General features: G+C 37.6%; 1 protein-coding gene across 1 annotated transcript in view; it reads left to right on the top strand.

Moving 5' to 3' along the window:
- The first annotated feature begins 2,038 nt into the window (after positions 1 to 2,038).
- LOC147166334 (BMP/retinoic acid-inducible neural-specific protein 3-like) overlaps positions 2,039 to 17,647 on the top strand; it is a 40,194-nt gene continuing 24,585 nt past the window's right edge. The window contains exons 1-2 of the mRNA XM_086088985.1: positions 2,039 to 2,522; positions 3,982 to 4,298. Of these exons, the coding sequence (XP_085945111.1) occupies positions 4,036 to 4,298 (263 nt within the window). The 5' untranslated portion in view covers positions 2,039 to 2,522; positions 3,982 to 4,035. The remainder of the gene's footprint in view (positions 2,523 to 3,981; positions 4,299 to 17,647) is intronic.

Genomic DNA, 17,647 nt, shown 5'->3' with positions numbered 1-17,647 from the left:
ATCCCAACACTTGTCATTAAGACTGGCACTCCCCAAATAATCTAAAATGTATTTCGGATTCATTTAGCCTAATGATCTGATCCATTTGAGATGTACATTTTGTTGATTAAATCATTAGGATTGACTTGGACACAGACAATGTTTTCATTGCTGTTTGTTAGTTAGCGAGCATACAAAACTACTTTGCTGCTGGATAATTGTGTACAGTGCTTGTGTTTGTGTGTCTGTATGTGGGGTGGGTTGGGGTGCGGTGTTCGGAGGTTTATTGGGGCCAGCGATCCAGTGTGCCTTGGCAGAACCACGTGGGCTAGTTTTATGCACTCCCAGATACTATATTAGTGCCCTGGGGGCTTGTCTAGCTTGGGGACAAGATGGACTGAGCATGGGTGAGGTTATCCGCATGATTGTAGCCCAATACATTAATGACGACTGCATCTCTCTCTTTCTCTCTCTCTCTCTCTCTCTCTCTCTCTATATATATATATATAAATATATATATATATATATATAGTATGCCGTATATACGGTATATACGGTTATATACGGCATACCATATATATATATATATATATATATATATACATATATATATATATATATATATATATATGGTATGCCGTTTATAACTGTATATGCACGTGTATATATATATATATATATATACGGGTATATACGGTTATATATGGTATGCCGTATATAACCGTATATACACATATATATATATATGGTATGCCGTATATACGGTATATACGGTTATATACGGTATACCATATACGTCTATATATATATATATATATATATATATATATATATGTATATATATATATATATATATATATGGTATGCCGTATATAACCGTATATACATGTATATATATATATATATATATATATAAATATATATATATATATATATATATATGGTATGCCGTATATACAGTATATACGGTTATATACGGTATACCATATACGTCTATATATATATATATATCTGTATATATATATATATATATGGTATGCCGTATATAACTGTATATACATGTATATGATATACCGTATCAAATTGAAATGAATCGTTCCACTTTGAAATATGTTGAGATATGTATTGAAATCCTGACAAGGTCATTCAAATGTACGTAAAATGACAACAAACAGTCATTGCAAACAAAAAGTTGAATTGAGCCATTCTGTATGGAATCAAATCGTTAACCAAATTGAATTGCTCTACTTTCAAAGAGAACAATTTTTGGAAATTGTTTCCCGAATCGGAAACCGTACCAAATCATTTTTGGTGGAGAGCTGCACACCCATATACATCGACACACAAATACAAATGTTTGCTATGGATTTAAATTAAAGTACATTTTCCTGAAATTTTCACGAGTAACCTGTGAGAGTCTGTTCCAAAAATAGTTTACCAGTGATTTGGCATTGTGATTTTCTAGAAATGTTGTATAAATAAGTGATCATTTGAAAATGTAAACAGTAGAAAAGATTTATCGACAAAAAGGGTTGAATATTTTGTATTAATGTTACCTTATCGTGAGAAATCATGATCTGTGTTTTCACATTAATAAATGTCATTAATTATTAATAATAAGTAGCAGTAGATTTTTTTGTGTCAATCAATCGTGTATATTCAAACTGGTAGCCCTTTGCACTATTCAGCAGCAAAGGAGAATTATCTGTTTCAAAAAGGCTGGTGATCCCCTGTAAAGATGGACACTTTCTATATGCAATGGAAAAGTGCAAAAGCAAGGGGTTTGATAGAAATGAGTGTTGATTTATTGAGTTAAGTGCTTATTGAACATCATAACTACTCCTAGAAAATAAGACTTGACTCCAGCATAAGCTCCTGCTCTTTGACCACCGCCTACTTGCGAACACCTCCCACTCGCACTCCTGCCATTACACGTTGCAGCCAACCGGGAGTTCTCTCGCTGCTGGAATAAATTAAAAAAAATGAGGCTGTGTGTGCGTTTGCGTTAAAGACAGGAGGGAGGGAGGGAGGGAGGGAGAAAGCGCCGGTGATGCTTTCCACACAGGCAGTCAGTCAGTACGCGGTCAGGTCAGCGTACCGTTTGCGCCTCAAGGTGTTTTGGAGAGCTTCCTTGTAACTTCCTCTTGAATTTTTTTTTTACCAAAAGTGCGATTTGATTTCGACCTGGAATGTGTGAGCTTTGCGCACTCTTGGATCATCCGCGCCTCGTTCCGTGGGATTGAATCCACGATGGCTCGATTTCTCGCCACATCATTTCAACTGGATTAAAAAAAAAAGAACAAAAAAAAAAAAAAGAAGGAGGAACGAGGGGAGAAAGACCAGAAATGCAACGACAAGGTCGGGCAGCCTTCTCATGAACTCTTTCAAAGACGCGTTTGTTGAAATGTTGAAGATCCAACAGCGCTAAAAAAAAAAGAAGTACTTTTCGAATGCGTCCAAGCATCTACAACTTCGCTCGCCCGTCACATGATTTTATGGAGAACAATTTGGTCAAGTTACGCACCGGAGAGCTTCCCGATAAGGTAACATAAATTCCTTTAAGTCAATAAATGGCAAATGTGTAGCATCAAATCTGATTTTGGTGGAGTGCATTACATTACTGTTTGATTTTAACGAGGAAAAAAAATAAATAAAAAATCACAAACAATTCCTTTATTTTGTTTCATAGAACAAAACGTGTTACATACCACTTGGCTATTATTTATTTATCTATTTATTTATTTATTTTGCTGGACTATTGACTCAATAGCACCCAAGGAGAGCTTAGTGAAGTAAATCAATGCAGTCCAAACATCTACTGTATATTTTGGTCCATGGTGGGTATTCAAATGTGCCACTCTTAAGTCCAAAACTCTTACCTTTGTACTCATATGCAAAATACAGTAAATTGAACATATTTGTCTACTGCTGTAGTAGCTACTCATTCCTGAGGTTAAGAATAGTAAAATGGTGGGTGGAAAGGAGCAGTCGAAATTAATCATTAATCAACGAGTAATCAATTATCAAATTAATCTACGACTATTATTATAATCGAGTAATCGTTTGGACAGTAATTTTTCACTGATTCCTGTGGTCCTTTATGAAAGCAGACTGATTATCTTTTGTGTTTAATCAAAATAAGACACTTGCAAAGAACGTTTTTTCTTTGAAAAACAATGACGAACTGGTAACTGAACTATCATTTGTTAATCAGCAGTAATTAGGGGGAAATGCTTTTGTAATACTTAATGCAAATAAACTGTGATTATTGATTAACTGATTTAATATTCAATAGAATAAACAATTCTAAACATATTCAATAGTGACTGTCTCAAACGTGTCACTCTGAAGTCTCAACTCATACACAATGCTGTACATGGAGTAAAATCCGACATACAAAAACAAAGACAGTTAAAACAAATTACGAACATTAAAAACTACAATGTCAAATCACATGCTTCGTCAAAAGCCATAGAATAAAACTGTGTGTAAAAATTCTAATTTTTATGTGTGCCATGCTCCATGTGTCTGCGAAAATACCAAAACACAGTCTTACCCGCCCCTGCGCAGATATCTCAACTCAATGCACAGTATTTAATTTCACACAAACTTAAGGAAAAATGGTATGTTGGCATATATAGGTCTTGGGGAAATGTTATGTATCAAAAATATATGAGTGGTATTGGTACCTGTTATCGGTATGGGTGACTGGTATCGGTCTGAAAAAAGTGGTATCGAAAATTCTTTCTAAATACTGTAGCACTCATTCCTTAGGTCAGTATGAGTAAAATGAGGGATCTCAAATTTAAAATATCCACACATGCAGCATACAGTAAATTTAAGATATTATAACAGGTCTAAATATTGTAGTACTGAGTCAGTAATAGTTAAATAAAAAAGAAAAAAAGAAAAAGCATCTCAATCATGTTTTCCCCACACTCTTACCAAATCTTTTATTTGTCTCCGTTCTCCAACGGTGCTCTCGTGCGTGATTTCCTCCAGGACTCATCGGAAGCGCAAGGAGAATGAGGAGTCACCGGGGACGGTGGAAGCAGCATGAGCGGCCCCTGCATCTCTCTTAGACTGACGGCCCTCATGTTTCCATGGAAGTGGATAACACTAAGCCTGCTCGTGAGCTGCATGTCGGTGGGGGCCCAGGCTGCTGCTGCTGCTGAGCCCGCGCTGGCCGGCTTCGCTGGCTCCGCCGGGCCCCTGGGCTGGCTGCTGACAGCCAAGGGTCCTTTCCACCACTCACAGGACTTTATTGATTTCACAGAGCGATACCAGCAAGGATTCACCACCAAGTATAAAATTTACAGGTAAGACTTCATGACACCTAAATGGGAATACGTTTCTTCTATGTGGTAAACAGCAAAGTACTTAATTGTGAGAATACTGAAAGATTGTACTTTGCAAATGAGATGCATATATATCATCATGAAATGGATTACTTAATCACATAAATGTGTATTAAATAGGGGTGTCAAAATGAATCTATTAAATTTGAGTTAATTTTGAATTCCTTAAACACTACTCATTGTTTTAACGTGTGATTAATGACCGCCCTTATAAAGCCTATATTTGGGAATTCCATTTGCAGCTCAGCAGACATGTCCATGTCAAGATTTAACAGCAACAAATGTAATAATAATAAGAATAATATTGATAATAAATGTAACAATAAATAATGTATTCGCGGAGACTGGGGTCAAGTTGTATTTTGCAATTTTAAAAATGTGCAGAACATCATGTTAAAGATTAGATAGATCTTAATTTGAAAATAAAAATGCACTGTGCTGTCACCAACAAATCTTACATGTCTTACAAATGCAGTTATGCAATCTCGTGGCAGAAAAAATGACCTCACCACAAATCAATATCTCGCTCGTTTTTTACAGCACAGTACACCTTTTTATTTTTAACTCACTTTTATGAATTATCATGAAATGACTGTATCAATGAGTAAAAGATACAGCCATATTTTTATTCATAATTTTTTTCCACTTTTATATTAACACGAGTATGGAAACTTACAAACAAATATTTTATTGTACATTTTATTGTACATTTAGAACAGCTATAACATTTGCACTTAATCGTGAGTTTAATGCGATTATTATTATTCTATTATTTTTTTCAATAGAATAATGATATGCATGTAACTATATCATAAATTGCAGTGCTCCCTCGCTATAACGTGGTTCACTTTTCGCGGCCTCACTGTTTGTTTGCTGTTTTGCATGCTTTTTATTTTTTTACAGTAATGTACCTATTTTATCAAATTTATGAAGGTTTGAATATTGAGAATGGTTACACAAGAGAGAAATGTGAGAAAATGTAAATGCCTCGATGAGAAAAGTGTAGAAACTGTGTGGTGAGGGGTTTTAGAGCCTTAAAACATTTATACTAAATATAAAATATGCAACTATTTTGCGGATTTCATTTGTTGCGGGTATTTTTTTTTTAACCTACCCCAGCGAAAAACGAGGGAACACTGTACTTAATCACATACAGTAAATGTGAATCAAATTAATAAAATACGCATTCATCTTCAACAAGAGCTTTCAGTATTATTCCACAACATTCAAGTTTTTCTTAGGAGTTACAGCACTTATTGTGTGTGGGAAACCAAGGTTCAAATCCTGGTTTGAGCAGATTTTAGTCCAATTCATTATCATATACCATAATAATCATTGTCCAATTATAATAATGCATCAGATTTATGTGGCACTTTTCTTGACACTCAAAGACACTTTACAATGGATACATTATTCATGCACTCACACATTCACAATCTGGTGGTGGTATACTATATATGTAGCTAAAAGCTGATGGAAGCGTGGCTGCCAGTGTGCGCCTACGGCCCCTCCCACCACCACTGAACATTCGCACCATTCACACAACATGTGAGTGGCAATTATTTAACATCCATTACATTCGATGCCATTTCACATTATTAAATGAAATATATCTATATTTTTTTATTTTACTTTTTTGTAAACAAATGAAAGCTAAGCGTGTTTTTATTTTGTGTAAATGTGCCCATCCATCTCCTTCATTTCAGAATCATACTGTTTAAGGCTGCAGACTGCATATCAGTAAAAAGTGAAGATAGCACAGACGCGTTTGAGCAAAGCAGATATCTGACTGAGCCAGCTGATGTGTGACAGATTACCGAATGTCTTCAGAGGTGTGTGCTATGAAGCACAGTGGGTGAGTGCATATAGAAGCCACGGGCTATTGTTGGAAAGCTACTTTCTGATATTTCTTCAGGATGCGAGGGTAAAATCAGGGCTAAAAATCAGCGTTTCCAAACCCCCCCCCCCCCCCCCCCTTTAATGAATGCACACTACGATACACATGATTGGCTCTGCACAGTGTGAGTCACGTTTGAAAGTCAAATTCTTAGAAATAACATTCCATCTGAAAATGGTCACATGGAGCTGGGTGGTAACAATGCTCACCTTCTTCATCTTTAGGAAGCAAATGCAGGTGTTGCTTGTTCTGCTATTTCGCTCTTGAGTTGAATTCTGGGCAGAATACAAATATCGTTGAATTGAACTGGCTCGCATTGAGACGGCAAGCACACGTAGTTGAGACAAATACCGTATATGTGTGTATATAAGTGTCTTCCTTTCAAGGTGTAAGCATTTCTAAGATTGAGTAGTGACTGTGAAAGTGGATGATTTCTGGAAATAGCAACACTGTCAAAGCATCCAATACGTATGCGTTAGTTGAGGAGCTGGTAGAACGAGCTTTGACTGATGCTGGCATTTAGTCAGTGACAGAGGTGACAATATAGAGAATGAAACACTGTCACATGGCAGAGGTGCCCAAAACGAACACACAGATTTTTTTTCAATGTAAAAATACATGTAGTATTATCTAGTTATGAACATTCAACTTGTGAACGTTTCGCAGATACAAACAAAGGCTGACTGATGCCCATAAATGCCGTATTTCGCTCTTGAGTTAATATTTTTAAGTGGGCGCCACATCATACATTATGGTACCGTACTGTACTGTAGTTCCCCTCTCTGCCACAACCCCGCCGAGCAGCACCGCGCCATCTGCGCAATTCAACTACCTCACTGTCCTGTGATGCACGGCACAGGAGCCAAGTCGCAGACACTCTTCTTACACCAAATATTATAAAAAAAAATAAAAAATAAAAAAATAATATTATTAAAACATAACAATAATAAAATATATTTTTGTATTTAATGTATGCACTTTGTAGTCAGTATGTACTGTATATAATGTGTTTAATTTTTTTTTTCAACATTTTTATTATTAATTTTTTTTTTTTATCATAAAATTTAACTTCACATTTAATGTGATTCGGCTTACATACAAATTCGACTTACAAACCACCTCTCGGAAGCCATTGTGTTCAAAAGTTGAGCACTACCTGTAATGTGTTGTTTTTCTCAAAACAACATACATTTAAAGGTTAAAAACAGCTTTGTCCTTGTATTGGCAAATCCGCAGTGGTTTATTTCCATGAGACAGGACCGACTGCCTAAAACCTGCTGGTACAGTATGTCTTCATCCTTGGGGTATTTAATGCATGTATGTCAACTCAGAAATAATGCATGATTATGACAGAACAAACCAATGGACAGATGGAGATCATTAGCCTCAAACAAAGCCAGGTCAATTAACTGAGGTTTCAAAGCAAACATGGTGAAGCAGCATTTAGCTGTTATGCCGCATGCAAATGGAATACATTGCCAACAGAAGTGAAGTCAGCCCCAACTATAAATGCTTTTAGGATTTTAGGTGTTTTGCTTTAGGTTTTGTGAAGCACATTGACTTGACGATACAAATAAAGTTTACTAAATAACATTGTTAACTCTTGCTAACCTAGTTGCGTTTATCACCATTAGGCGCTATTTTTGTTCCATTTAAGTCCTTAACCCCCTTTCCTTGACTCCCTTGTCAAATGATGTCAGACTAATTTCCTTTTTTGGCTGATAAGTACTCTATGGAGATCAGTTGGGCCGATGCCGTCACTGTGGCGTGGAAGTCAGGGATGAGATGAAAGGCTGAGGGAGATGGCTGCAACTTGCGGGCAGAAAAAAAATCTTATCCCCCCCTGCTGGCAGGTCATTTCCAACCACCAGAACAATTTGCAGAAAAGTTGTGCCAGCAGTTTGAGCTCATATGAATGGAACACATTTCCGATTCAGTCTGTTCTGAAATTGCATCGATCATCGATCCATGCAAAGTAAAATACGACATCCAACGGTTGGCCCAAAGAGAAAATAATTATGAAAAATGTGGACATTTTAAACATGCAAGAGAGTCATATAAAATAACTTCCTTTTGGCACGGTGTCATTTGCTGCTTAGGTACATTAATGGCCTCCTTAAAAAGTGAGTGGCGAACAGCAGTTATGAAAGAACTTGTAGGAAGCAATTTCACCGCAATGCACGCAGAAAATGTCAGGCAATTAACGGCAGCCCTTCACCGACTATTCTTCCTTCAAACACTGACAGAATGAGTTTGACATGATTTATTTATTTTTTTTGCATCAGAGGTGGGAATTGGCGGAAAGATGAGCAAAATGCATGTTTGCAATGTGGTATTGAGAACGAGTTTCTGGCTCATATAGTGTACTTTCCTGAGAATCAGCGTATTAGTCAAAATGTCAGCTCCTCCTTTATCCTCGTCATGGACCATAACTTAGATATCACGCCTCATCTGACATGTTTTATCCTCTCATTTCTCTTGTTTCTTCACAGTGTTTTAAAGCTATGCTCCCTTGTAATTATTCCACAAGTACTAGAGATGCCTGACTTATTGCACTTTAAGACAATTCAGAATCCTTTTAATTTACTGTTTTTTTTATGACCATACGGCGCATATTAAAAGGCACAGTCTTAGTTACGGGTGCTATTTCTGTATTTAACACACACATAAGGCGCACCGCACTATTAGGCGCAGGCACGGTTAAACATATGCTAGCTCAAAACATATGGTAGCATGCTTTCACGCTAAAATATACACTAGCATGCATGCTAGCCTGTATGCTAACATATGTTTTTAAAAAGGCAGCGGAGCAAAACTGAGTTCGGTTGTACTTTATTGAAATATTTAACAATGGTTGTACTTGAAGTATTTAACAACATACTTATGTTACTATTGATCAATCCTCATCCATCATGTGATGAATAAGGAGCTGAGTCAACAGGCGAAGCTCTTGATTTACCGTTCCTACCCTCACCTACAGTCACGACCTGTGGGTCGGAGAGGTGTTCCGGGCATGTCCCACCGGTGGGAGGCCCCGGGGACGACCCAGGACACGCTGGAGAGACTATGTCTCTCAGCTGGCCCGGGAATGCCTTGGAATCCTGCCGCAGGAGCTGGTTGAAGTGGCTGGGGAGAGGGAAGTGTGGGCTTCCCTCCTAAAGCTGTTGCCCCCGTGTCCCGACCCCAAATAAGTGGTAGTAAATGGATGGATGATGTTCCACAATTAATCAATGGAAGTGAATTGAATCAAATCAGAAAAAATCTAAATTGAATCAAACTGAACTCTTGTGAATCGAAATTGAATCGGTTGAGGAAATTAGAATGAGTCGGGTTTCCATCCACCCATTTTTATTCAAACTTTCAAGAAATGTGAAAATAAAACTGAATGGAAAGATAGAACTAAAAATGTTTAAAAAGGGCCCAAAATTCGCTAAAAAAGTTTACGCTTGGAGGGGGTGGATTTTGAAGCGTATCGAAAAAAAGGAAAATGCTAATTTTGGCTATGGAAACAGGTTTTGCGAATGAACGCTGACAAGACCGGCTACACGTTGCACGTTTTGACCGGATATTACGTCACACGTACGTTTGTAGTCACAAAGCACTGGCGGACGATAAAGTAAGGTATGCTTGAGGGGACGACGAATCAGAAATCTTTTTGGGATTAATTAAAGAAGTGAATATTAATGCACACGTCGTCATTGCACAGCTTCCTGTTCTTTGTCTTTTAAAATACTGGTGGATCACATCTCTATGGTCCGTTTTCAATATTCGCAAAAAAAGAACAGATGGAAACGGGCATAAGTCACATGACCGTTTTGCGCATTTTCAGTAAATTTTCTTAAAAAATTCCAAACACTTGGATGGAAACCCGCACTAATGATAACTAGCCCTCTCAAATATGCTCCGTCACATCCGCGAATCTTGCGACGATAAGCAGTATAGGAAATATGTGGACCAATTAAGTTATTTGTAAGCTTTGCACATAAATGCCCGTATGGCTTGCCCAACGGGTCAGTCAACCTTTTGTCCTCCAGTCATATGTTGACCGTGTCTCGAGGAAAACAAGTCCTTCCCCTGACTCCCAGCAGCAATGGCAATGACGAGGACGTCAGCCAGCATCGAGCTCATAACTTGTGACAGGTGTGTGATGGAGGAATGACCCGAGCCAGAGATTCATGAAAGTACCCAACCCCTAACCCCCCCGCCCCCGCGCCCGTGCCCATCCCCTACTATAAAGCATTACGTCTGTGTGTGAAATGAACATTTTGAAGCAACTGCGAAATAATTGGTGAAATATGTGTAAATATTCTGGTACGGCTGTTTTACATATTTATATATTCATATTTTCTTGACACTAGATTAAACAGCCTAGATAATAATTTTGTGATTTATTTGTACACAGCTACGCAACGTTACTGTTATTGCAATTTATATTTTAAGTTTGAGCTTTAAATCGCTACGGCGTACCCCTAGAGAGAGCAGCTGTATCGTAAAGAGCAACATTATTGTTGTTGATTGCCCCTCCGGCTTCTGCTGTTTGTGTTTTGTGAGGTTTGTGGATGTTTGCACATTATGTATTAACACAAGTTCACGCTCCATTATGTATCATACAACTGGCTGCATTTCTTGTTTGTGCGTGAACACACATCACTTGTCAAAGGTGCGATGACAAATTGCAATACAAAAGGGATCAGTAGGTTGGCTGTCAGCACGCCGACGCGGACTTGTGTTGTTTTCTATTGTCGGAGGTGCAGTGGCATTCATGGAAGCAACAAATCAATACGGCAATTTCCTTGTTTAATAAAACTCTCATCCTGCAGTTTGGTGCTATCGTCACGCTATGTGGGACTTAACTGTAATATGGCTAAATTGGCTTGTTATATCTGCAAATAGATCAAACAAGGTCAAGACAGCTTTTATCTCTATTGTATCGTATTTGTTAGTGTATTGAAAACAACATGAATGCCACAATACATCTAATTCCACTCGTGCTTTTCAGTTGTTAAACTTGATATATTCATTTGAATTAATCCCCAAAAAATTCTTGGATCAATATATTCACTTGAATTATTAACGTCATCCAAAGATAAATTTTGGATTAAGTTAATTAAAATGAATCTATTAAGTTAAGTAATTAATTAAACTTAATATATTCAATTTGGATTAATTTAATTCAATTGTGTGTTACCAATTGAAGCAATTTTATTAAATTAAATAGAGTGAATAGAGGCACAGTTTAAAGTAAGATTTTAACATTAATTGCCATACAAGTAGTTTTGAGAAAATTACTTTCAAAATTACTTAATTATAATTATTAATTACTTTCTCAAAAGGTAAAAATACTCCATAAATGTAAGTAGTTACCAGGGAAGGTAATTATCGCCGTTTCACTGGCCAGTTACAGAGTAGAACAGCACAATCATATATTTCGTTTACTAAGTATTTAATGGACTTTCAACCACAACTGGTAGACATACTATAGGTTTTAGCTTTTTGCTTTTTTTACCCCAATGTCGTATAAAAAAAAACAAAAAAAACAGATTACAGATAAGTGGTTCAAAATGTGCTTCCAATTATTTTCTACAAAATATTCCCCATTGCAGTTAAGTAAAGTGCTTTAAACTCTTTCTTCCATGAGATCCAAGTTACTCACGTTGTCTTCGTTGGTGACCCCTGGAATAATCAAACAGACATAGAAACAGTGTACACAAATATGAAGCATTTGTTATGTCCCTGTGGGATAAGCCACCAATCAAAAGCTGGTGCTTTGAGTCCGACTCACAATGGTCAACGGCGGCATGTCCTCCACCTGAGACGCCGCTGCCAGTTTTTGGGGCAGAAAAATCAAGCTTTGTTTTGTCTGCATGCCGCTGGCTTTCGCTCCATTCACTGCTCCAGTTAAAGGCTGCTTCACCTGTAGATTTAATTGGGCTTGCCATTCCTATTGTTTATTGTTTCCTCACTTCTCACAACTCACTACTTGAGTTGGATTGTTGTGCGTACGTCTGTGCAACATTCTTACAATGAAATTTGACTCTACCTCAGCCAATCATCACTTATTCGGTTGTAGGCCTATCGTGTCCCATCGCAAAGAAGAACCGTTAAAAAAAAAAACACACACACACACACAGCTCGTCTGATAAAAACAGCTTCAGTGGTCTAATTAAAGTAATTCAGTCCAGGTTTTGGGCAATAACGGTAATGGCGTTGTCACGATTCACAAAGTAATGAATTAGATTACTGGGGAAAAAAGTTTGTATCACCATGTATTTATAACACCTTTAAAACTTATAAGTATAGGGAATGTTTAACTGTTGTAAATTCAAATATGATTATTATAAGCACCTCACACATTTCTTTCTTTCTTTCTTTTTTTTTTTAAGTGTTTTTGTTTTAGTTCTTAACTGTAATAGTAATTCGGCATGTTTTGCAGGGGTTACATTCCAAAAACTGCCACCCACAAAAAGCGAAAATCCATAAATACCGGCTCGCCTCCCAAACTGAAAAAGGGGTTAAAGCCCGAAATGATCAATACAAGCGCTTCAAAAACATTCTAGACACACACTAAAATAAATAGATGTACTCAAACTAATTTTAAAATCAGTATACTTACCAGTGGAGATGCAAAACTTCAGTGCAGGTTATTTAAGGTTTAACATATTTTCGCATCTTGTGCATGCAATGAAATGATACCAAACGGATGCTTATCAACAGTGTTGCCACAATGACCTTGAAAAAATAACTTAGTTACTTTATGAATGTTCAAAATTTCTTTGTGACAAGAAAAACTCTTTCTGACGAGGGGTGTGCCCAAAAATGGATTCTCATAAGAATCACGATTCTCATTTAGTACGATTCAGAATCGATTTTATATGTCCCAAAATCGATTTTATCTAAATTATAGTTATACGGTCTTGCCTTTGTCTGTGTGTGCCTTTATTTGGAGCGCTGTTCATGTAGTACCCGGTTTGGCCACTGATGGGGCAGTGTGGTTTCATGCGGTCGTTGTAGCCACATTAGAGAGTAGAAGGAAAAAGTCACGATCAAGTCATTCCAATAAAAGTATTTTTTTTAGCGTGGAGCCGTTCTTTTGAGTGATAAAAGTGCCGTGAGTAGCGCGCTAACTAGCATTAGCGAGTCAGACTGGAGTAGATCATTACAATTCCTTGCACATCTATAGATTGAAGCAAAAATCATTGTCAATCAAATCATTTTGAATCAAAAAGCATCCCTAATCGAAAATGTATTCTGAATCGAATCACAGACCAAAAAATCGGAATCGAATCGTGAGACATTCAAAGAAACCCCTATTAGTGTCCATCAAAACTGTTGTGAACATCTTTGCGACTGTTTGTAACCTTGAACGAACCCTGACAAAAATCAACGGTGAGATACGAACTTTAGCATTTGCCGCATTTGAAGCTGGCTCGCCCGTTGGCCTGGACTTTCGGGCAGCAGGACCAACTATGGAAATCAGTCTTGTGACTGTAATAGTGCATTTAAATGTTTTTTTTTTCTGCTATTGAATAAATCAAATTATCAATCAGTCAATCAACCCTCATCTTATAAGTCAAATACCACTATATTCTCCAAAAGCATTCTCGAATGATCAACTGCTACCGTGCACAATTCTGTTGACCTACTCAATACGAATTACGGTATTTTTTCCTTGTAAATGACCATCATGGAATAAGGTTACAGGAAAGGATATATTATTGCCAATGGTAAAAGACCTATTATGTTTGCTTTCTTTCCGTGTGACATTTAAATAGTCCAATGATTAGACGTATTGGGAATACAATGTGTAGGTCACCAAACATTAGCATGTTTGAGAAGAAGGCTGTTTCCAAGTTGAGAATTGAATAGCTTGTGTTAACCTTGGATATTCATGTTTTCCCTTTTGGGATCGTCCTTTGGGAAACAGGCAGGGTTTGGTTAGCTTGAGACTGTGAATGTGAATTATCTCGCCTGTTTCGAAGCAGTTGGCCCCGTTATTGACTGGAGAAATGTGAGGTGTGATCAGTCAGACGTCCTTGGCGAGTTGAGTGGGATTCAGTGGGATCGTATATGGCGAGACATGCTGTTTGGCAGTTGCAGTTTTATGTTGCGGTTTTACTGTATGTGATCGTTAAGTGCGGTCATTTCCTCCTACACGTCTTTTATTTACGGAATGACATGCCTTTTGTTTTCAAATGATCATAAAATCAGATTGTAACTGAGAAGAAGAACAACAAGAAGAGATTTAAGAATTCCAACATACTTTTATTCAACTGTGGCGATTGTTTGTGTTGCCGTAATGGTAGTCACTTGACTTATGTTCCGAATTATGTAGATTAATTACGAGCGGCAGGATTCTTGAGGATAATACCGATAGTGACCGCTGGGGGGTGCTGTTTTCACTTGTAACTTCCGAGTAGTGTTTCCCACCGTGTCTCTTCTAAGGGTTGGATCAGAACCCAGATAAGACTGGTCTGGACACTTGATAAGCATTCATAGAACACAGGTTCGGGCTAAAACGGCTTTCAGATATCAGCAGGTGTTTAGGTATGTGTTTCATGTGGGTTGCAAACGAGAAATGTATTCCCTTGGCTGGAGTGGACTTCAAAGTGTTTTTGTTCTCTTGCACTTGTCTCTGGTTGTTTGAGAAAACACAGGACCGATCCACATGGGTGAACGCAGACACATTTCCAAGAGGGAAATGTTTCAAAAGGGAATCAACAAAAAAAATCATGAGGGTGACGGGGCAATAATTGCTACACAACAATCCATGTTTTTTTCAACTAGTGGTGGGAATCTTTGACTGTCTCACGATTCGATTCCGATTTTTGTGTCTGCAATTCGATTCACAATTGATTTTCGATTCAGAACGATTTTTGATTCAAAATATTTGATTGACAATGATTTCGGCTTCAATGCATGGATGTGCAAAGAATCGTCATGATCTGCTCCGGTCTGACTTGCTAACGCTAATTAGCGTGCTACTCGCGGCACTTTTCTCACTCAAAAGAGCGGCTATTCATACAAAACACTTCAGGAAAGTATACAGAGAAGCATGTTAACATTACTCACCGGCATATGCTCAACAACTTTTATTGGCGTAACTTGATCGTGACTTATTCCTTCAACTCTATCGTGGCTACAACTTAACAGTGTACAACGCGTGGAACCACACTGCCCCTAAGTGGCCAAATTATGTACAACATGAACAGCGCTCCCAATAAAGGCACACACAAACAGGGGCAAGACGATTTTGAGACATTTAAAATTGATTCTGAATCTAACTAAATGAGAATCGCCATTCTTATGCGAATTGGTTTTTTGGGACACCCCTAATTTCAACCTATTATGACTCCTCACAACACCAAAAAATCCAAACATATCCTTCCCTAGAAAACACTTTTTTCAGTTTTCTTAGCCAAGCCATCAAAATGCTCATCAAAGTGAGCAGAAGCTCCTCGGTTGCTCCGATGGTTCTTGCGGGTTACCCAACTTGGCAGAACCTGATAGAAAGTTGATCAGTGTTTTTCTCGGTGCCATATTTGGGTCCAAACATGACTAAATCAAAAGAAAAAAACTCTATGAATCCCTGAAAAAACGTCTCAATATAATCTTTTGTGACACCTGTCCTGGAACTTTTCTGACACACCACATACAGTATGTTATCAAACTAAAAAGATGAATTTGTTGGCAATTTATGTTTTTTTTTCCCGTTAGAATCAAGCTGTCTGAGGTCAGATTAGAGTGTCTGGCCGACTCCAGCTCTCTCCTATCTTGTACGGGTGTAAAAGTGTTGCTAGATAAATTTGTTCCGACTCTCTGATGACTGCAAGCGCTGGGATGCAAATAAAAAGCTTATGGGCTTTTTATTAACCGGGGGTCATCATTTCACACTATCCAAGTCCTGACTTTTTACTCCTGGGGGTCTTTCCGCAACGATTAATGACATTGAGGCTGATCCAAACAATAATGTATGTATGTCACCGCAAATGTCGTCGTTCATGTGGCACTTACATCATAGAAACGCAGGATGGACAATCATTGGAGGTGCATTTTTGTTGTGGCTTGTTTGAGCTCAAAGACTGGAAATGAAAACAGATTTTAACAGAAATATTAGACCACCTGTCATGGAAATAAAAGATCATCGAGCACCATGACGTGCTGTTAATGAGGACACTTACAACCCAACAGAATTTACATACTCTATATACACATAAATTTGACATGATTTACTTGGTCTTGTTGAAATATGGTATTTTTACTTATCTTCCCTAAAATGTACATTTAAATAATAATAATAATGAAAATTTTGTTGTAAAGGTTATAGATAGGGCTGTCACTATGAAATATTTTTAGATTAAATTATTCTATCGATTATTCCATTGAATAATCGATGGAATAATCAGAAACAATTTGTTTTATTACAAAACCAGTGAATAAATATTGTTGTTTATTTGGCATTGTTTAGTAAAAAAAAACAACAACAACAACTAAACAACAATTAAGCAATATCACAGAAGAGGGATTAAAGATTAAAGAGGGGTTCTTGCCAACCTTCCCTAAACTTATTCAGTTTGGTCATTGTTTTCCAAAATAAAAGTTTTCAAATGTTTTTGGGGTTAAACACAAGGATGACAAAAATAAAATAAGAAATATTGTTGAGAGGCTGAAATCAGAGGATTTGGAGCTAAACAACAATGAATTGATTGTTGAAATATTTGTTGATTAATTTGATAGTCAATTAGTAGTTAATTAATTAATTAATTAATTAATTAGTGGCAGCTCTAGTTATCGGTCTCGTCAGTGATGGAAAAAAGCTTACAAATGATTTTATGTTAAATCTTTTAACAGCTTGGCATTTGAAAAGGGGTGTGTAGACTTTTTATATCCACTGTATCTGCTGGTCGGGCACAATTTATTTCCGCTTGCGTTAACCAAGGTTGATTGACTTCAGTGGACTCTGCTGAGTGCTCTTCTGTGCATTGTTATGGTTGGCGTACTTTTACCGCATCAGCCATTGCTGAGGTTGTTTCCCCAATTTGCAATGTTCAGCACAGGCCAGGTTACGACCACAGGCTGCCTCATTGTTGTGATAGATCTGAGACACCTGAGCTCTGTTGGACACGTAACGGGTTTCCACCCTCTACTCTGATCACAGCCCTGTAGCCGACTCCTCCTGATGCACAATGCTGCAGATCCTTCGAGAAAAAAAAAGGTAGAAGTGAATAGCGGCCCTCGTTAAAGCCGTAGTCGGGGTGGGAATGCATGTTTGTGATTGGCCATTTTAGCTACTCAGGATCTTGTCGAGAAAACAGTCAGTGTTTCTTCTTGGAGGTGTGATTTGTGTGAAATGAAGGTTGAGGTCTTTAACTCAAATTTGTGGGTGCAGGCTCGGTTCTAGTCGCACTCACAAGTG

This window comes from Leptonotus elevatus, chromosome 11 (assembly GCF_054856555.1).
Source record: "Leptonotus elevatus isolate MCC_2025b chromosome 11, RoL_Lele_1.0, whole genome shotgun sequence".
NCBI classification, from domain to species: domain Eukaryota; kingdom Metazoa; phylum Chordata; class Actinopteri; order Syngnathiformes; family Syngnathidae; genus Leptonotus; species Leptonotus elevatus.
The sequence above is the reverse complement of the archived record's forward strand: the minus strand, read 5'-3'. Positions and strand labels throughout refer to the sequence as shown.